General features: G+C 37.7%; 1 protein-coding gene across 2 annotated transcripts; it reads left to right on the top strand.

Moving 5' to 3' along the window:
- The first annotated feature begins 360 nt into the window (after positions 1–360).
- LOC134192458 (uncharacterized) lies at positions 361–5,116 on the top strand. 2 transcript variants are annotated; one of them, XM_062661195.1, is made up of 2 exons: positions 361–771; positions 4,756–5,116. In XM_062661195.1, exons 1-2 carry the CDS (start codon positions 464–466, stop codon positions 4,976–4,978), a joined length of 531 nt encoding a protein of 176 aa, XP_062517179.1. In that variant the 5' UTR covers positions 361–463; the 3' UTR covers positions 4,979–5,116. The 2 variants fall into 2 exon arrangements, with proteins under 2 accessions (XP_062517179.1, XP_062517180.1); XM_062661196.1 differs by having other exon boundaries at positions 4,810–5,116.
- The last annotated feature ends 983 nt before the right edge of the window (positions 5,117–6,099 follow it).

Below are 6,099 nucleotides of genomic sequence, written 5' to 3' on the forward strand. Positions count from 1 at the left end.
GGGATGGCAGCAAGATGCAGGGCAGGAGAGTGGCGTAACCTCTAGAAATGGAGCGTGATCCTACAGCCACGCCCATTTTATAGACACGCCCATTTTATAGACACGCCCATTTTATAGACACGCCCATTTTATTGGCTTCTACAGTGTAGTTGACTCATGCAATAGAATCAGCGGCAGATCCAGACTGGAAAAAAGATGGTGTATAGAATCAGCTTTGATTCTCACACGTATTTACAGTCCACAATTATTATGACCACGCCTACAAATAATGAGCTCTAACCTGTCACAGGACATAGGATCCCCCGGATAGTCTAGGGGACAGTCTAGATTATCCGGGGGATAGTCTAGACTATCCGGCCGGATATTGTAGCATCGGACAAAGTATTCGTGTGTACCAGTCCATACATCCGTGTTGATATAAAGTAAACCACAATAGTTTTTCCCGCCGTTTTCGAACTGTGACATGAGCAAGTCTTCCGAACTCTTTGAAAGTTGTTGTCAAGCGCTAGTAGATTACCTACGCAGTCATAAACTCGGACAACTGCAGTATCCACCTGAATTTACAGCAAACGTTACAAGAGGTCTTCGTCAGCAAGCAGGCTTTTTCAAAGAGGAGGATGGAGTGCTCTACCACAAGCAAGTAGACTCTACGTCAAACACCATCAACCTTCAGCGGGTAATAGTGTCGAAAGAAGAAAAACTGCGCGTCATTCAAGCTTGCCATGATAGTATTGATGGCTGTCACGTTGGTCGCGACAAATCCTCAGCAAGGTACAGTCTTTATTATATGTAATTACAATCATTAGTTAATTTAACTTGTGCAAGTTTCAGCTTGCTTATTTATATAATATTCCACAACATAAAATGCAATGTGTTCTCTGTTCTATTGAACGAAAACTTCACACATGATATTCATAGACAAACAAACATTACAATGTGTCTGCTAAATAAATATCTTTTAAGACTTTTGCAAGGCTGATCGACTCAGTCAATTGATTCTAAAAAAATTAATGGCAACCATTAACTAAATAGAATCGCAAGTCAGAGTATATGACAATACAACTTTCAAAACGGTAACAAAATTTAAGCATGCACTTGCTCTACTTGGTTTGACAGAAACGACACTCCATAGAGAGAGGCAATTGCATGTGAATTTCTTGCCTACTCTACACACTGTACATACATACTGTACATACATTCATATATACTTATATACATACATACAGCACATGCATACATACCTATATATACCTATACATGTATATATGATAATGGAATGAGTAGTGGACACAACTGAGCTCAGTTATATTTAATGAGTAGTCAATACGACTGAGCTCAATTATGACTTTGTACATGATGTATCCATAAATGTGTGCTGTGCAGGAGCAACCACATTAGTCACAATGCAATTGCAAAGAAAATCTTTAGTTTGTCCTTGTTTCACCTTTTACAACTAAATTCAGCCATCTCACACAAGCCACCAACATGCAAAAGCATGGCAAATGGTTCCAGTGCGCATACATAAATGCATACATACATACCATGATACGTATATACCTGTATACAAACATACATACATGCAATCTACACAACAGCAATAACCTCAACTGAAATTCATGCAGGTAACTCAGCTACTACTGGAGAGGAATGAAAAAAGACGTACGGCAATTTTGTAGCTCTTGTGACACATGCCAGCGAGTAAATCCAAAAATACCAAAACAACGACCTGAGCTGCATCTTATCCCTGTGAGAGATGTGTGGAACCACATTGGTGTAGATCTAGTAGGGCCACTTCCAGAAACACCTCGAGGCAATAAGTATATTGTCACTGCAACTGACTACTTTTTGAAGTGGCCACTTGCAGAGAAAGCGTCGTGTTCTGGCACCAGGCACACCTCTTGGCACCATTATTGGACACCAGCTTTTCACAAACTTGAACACCCTTGCTTTTTGACATCATAATTCAATGTGAAATGTGGATTTGTCTTGTGTGCCACATGGCAGTGACCAATGATTACAGACTATTAGTGCTTCTTAGCAGACACACGGCTCTGGAAAGATTATAAGACCGCCTTCCAAATTTTGAGTTTTACATATTAACGTGCGTTTAAAGAATTTTGTGGTATCAAGTTATCACCATTGTCAGATATAACTATTTGATTCTTATTCTAAGTTACTCATAAATATGTTTATATAGCTATTTTAGTCTGAAAATATATTGACTGAATCTACACCAAATACATGGCAATTTGTTAACAGAAGATTTCAGCTATCAAAATAAATCACCATATAATTAACAATAAACAACTACTTAAATACACGAATGAATGTTGTGGCGTAGTCCTTTTTTTAATAATCACAGCCAGAATGTGAAAAAAACATTGGCGGTGCAGCCTCTGACATTGATCTTAATTGATATTTCTCACTCCTGTCATAGAAAATCAAATAATTTTTTTTTATTTGAAGGTTTGTAAATGCCCATTTTGCGTTTTATGGTATTTTACAAGTTTTGTATCATGTCGATATTTGGAGATTGAGCTAGCCAACTTAATTTCTTGCAATTAAGTCAAGAACTTGAATTGTGTCTTCCATCTATGACTTTACAGACCTTGCTGTGTGGCTTGGTGCATTGTTGAAGTATATCCAGTCATTAAAATTGCAGCTAGTTGGGGAAGATTATCTGAGCTGATGGAAGTAGGTCTTCTTGGAGGACAACCCTGTACTTACGCTAGCTGATTTATGGGTCTTTCACAGAGTCAGATTTTGCCAGTACATAACTTTATTGATCAAAGCAACCCCATATCATCACTGGTGCTTTGCCATGTTTCATTGTAGGGGCAATTAAGTCATTCTGGTTTTTCTTTCCTGACCTCCTGCAAACCATTGAACACCCGGTAGTGGGACAGCTAGAGCTGGAAATTGGATTTACCAGAGAATATGTTATTTTGCTCCAGTCATTCACCACAGTCCAATCCTTGTGGTTATCTGTGAAAATTGATCGAGTCTTTGCTTTCTTTGCTTCTCATTGATGAACGGGTTCTTCTAGCTTGCTTTGCAGGTCTTCATATCTAATGTACAGAGTCTGTTGGCTGAACACGTACCTGACATTGGGCCCAGTTTCCCACTTTTTCTTCAGTTCACTTGAAGTCAGTCGTAGTAGAGAAAGACTTAAGATAAGGCATTAGTCTTTCCTGGCATTAGAGAGAAGTTTTCTGCTATGTCTATGTTTACACATCAGCTGTTCAAGTTGTTTAATTCCTTTCTCAGTTTTATCTGTTGAACAGATTTTAAATGTAGCATCTGGAAGCAACCTGTCACTTCCTGTGTCCCTCGTCCAGGATAGCCACCCTTGTTTTGCTGCTATAGATTGACTGCATATTTTTGGCATTGCAAGCACAGCAGTTAGCATTGCTTCATGTTTACAAAGCAAATCTATAAATATGGTGTTTAGCATGAAATCATACTTTGTACAACTAATTAATTCTAACCATTTTATGTCAACATAGCTTCTTTTGCTAAATATATTTTATTTCATTTTTTGTATATTATTTTAAAATGTGAAGCTAAAATGTGATAGATAATCATATAACTTTTCCAGAGCGGGAGATGTGCAGTTTAGTTAGCTTTGTTGTAGTTGTATCAAAGCAACAATGTTATTTGAATTGCAAGATGATGGTCAAACATTAGCCTCGTACCAGACCCTCTCAGTGCAAGATGGTCTGGTATGCGAGATTAGTAAAACATATTGTGAGCAACATATTATGGAGCTAGCCTGCTCTACAATATATTGCAATTTGTGCAGCAATGAAAGACAGCTATCAGAACTCAGAACTCTAAATTTGCAAGAGTTGGTTATGAAATGAATTATGATAGACCGCACCAAAGAATGGTTTGATTGGGGTAACATGCAGCAGAAAGAGACGGGCAGGCGGAGTTTCATATTTTTAGTTTTTAATCTGACATTATCTAACTCAGCGTCTTGTTTGGAGGAAGTGTCTGTAGTCACGATGTGTACATCGTCCACTCGATCACCGAATCCAACCTCCTGCAACACCTCACGAAGACTACAGTAGCCAGACACACGGAGAATCTTGCCATCTCTCAAAATATGCCCAGGCCAACAGAAAACGTATTTAAATACTACTTTTACGGTATCCATAGACGCCTTGCGTTGGTGAGTAACATGTCCAATAGAGTTTTCTGAAATGCCGCGGGTTCTAGTTAGACAATAGGTATTATTGAAACCCTGTCATGGAAGTAAGCATGCAAACTTCTTAGTAATTTAGATTACGTATCTAACCCTGGTAGGTAGTCGTCGTTTTGCGATCGTAATCAAGACAATTGAAAATGTACAGGGTACATATGCACTCAGTTCCGTTGTAACGACAGTGGTATGGTATTTACTGACATAGAAATTGATATCTGCAAACTTGACTATCAACAGTGTTAGATCGATACAGCTCAGTGTAGTGAAGGATTCATCATACTGTATTACGGGACGTGTGAGTAGTTGACCGTATATACACTGTATAGACCAAGAGTTGGATGGAGATATAGGACTACTCCCCTTTCTGTTGTGCGACCCGGATTAGAAGCCTCGCTATGCTCAGCAATAAGAAACTCAGCGGCTCTCCAAACACTTGCGGGCGGATTACCCCAATCAGACAATCTTTTAGTGCAGCCATATTAGAATTAAATTGTAATTCAATCATTTCAGCACAGTGGCATTATTGAAATGAATGTTTTGACATTTAGGAAGTACTTTATCAGAAATGTCAGGGTCTCCTTGAATCTGTTCCATTCTTTCAGAATGCTGATCATGGCTTTGTTTCATCCATTCTTACTAACCTGCAGTTGGAATTGTTTTTGCCTGACGATGACATTGTTCAAGTTGGAACAATGGGAAATAAGATGTACTTTATCCAACGTGGACTTGTTGATGTGGTGGACAAGTGTGATAGAGTTTATGCAAGATTAGCTGAAGGAGCTCACTTTGGAGGTTAGATAACTGAGATTAGATGTTCTTTAGTTGGCAACTGTATGTGCTCATCTGAAATAGAGTGCATTTTGTCAGAATGATGTACAACGTCAGTTTAGATTGTATATGTTAATTGATGTACACATGTGTCTATTGATTGATTATTGTGCAGTGCATGATTCCAAAACCTCATCACTTTGCAAATGGATCGATTATGATTTTGTCTTCAAATGTGCTTCTGCTCTTCTGTAGGCTCCAGTTGTAAACACGTGCATGGTGGGGTGATTGTAACTCTTAGCAATTAAATTTGCTGCATGTTTATTGGCACCTTTGTAAATTCGCTGAATGATTGTTGGACATCCTTTTGTGTTGCCGTACTAAGTACTCAATTTACTATGATCGAGATTTGGGTGATATTTTTCTATTGTGTTAGGCTTTATAGAGACCGGTTTACTTTGACTTGATTTGATGAGACTTAATTTGTACAATGATACATGTAACATTATTGCAAACTGTCTATTTTATTGTGTCATGTAGTTTATGGGAGTGTTCAGCATGTAGTCTAATTCACTGTGGTATTGATTATTATTATTATAGACACATTATCTTTCTAGTTTGTAATGTAGAAGTTATATATGTACAGGAAAACTGTAAAAGAGATGACAAGCAAATGGGTATATGTGTTGCAGTTTATTTATTGTCTAGCAAAGTTATTACTGTTGCTCACGTTGAACATACTCTAGCTATGTTACTAAGACATCAGTAATCTACATTTTAGCAGACCCAGCATGCATGTTGATGCTATTATAGTCTTAATCCTATTTGTATATAATATAATCCTAATTATATAATCTTATAATCTTATTCTTTGGACTAAGTGTTGTTGTAACTAACTAATGACATGATGGCAGATTAATTGAATTAATGCTCTCAAATGTAGAGGCATGTCATATTATAAGTAAGTGGGCATTTCCAATTGACAGACATTTTCTTTAGTTCAAACAATGATCAGATTGGTGGTGACCACCCTCCCACTTTTTCAATTCAAACTCTGTCTGACACATATTTAACAACACTGTGGTGTTTCTGAAAAATTGCTCTTTCAACCTCATTTTTCTTGA

The sequence above is a fragment of the Corticium candelabrum genome, chromosome 16 (assembly GCF_963422355.1).
Source record: "Corticium candelabrum chromosome 16, ooCorCand1.1, whole genome shotgun sequence".
Classification (NCBI taxonomy): Eukaryota; Metazoa; Porifera; class Homoscleromorpha; order Homosclerophorida; family Plakinidae; genus Corticium; species Corticium candelabrum.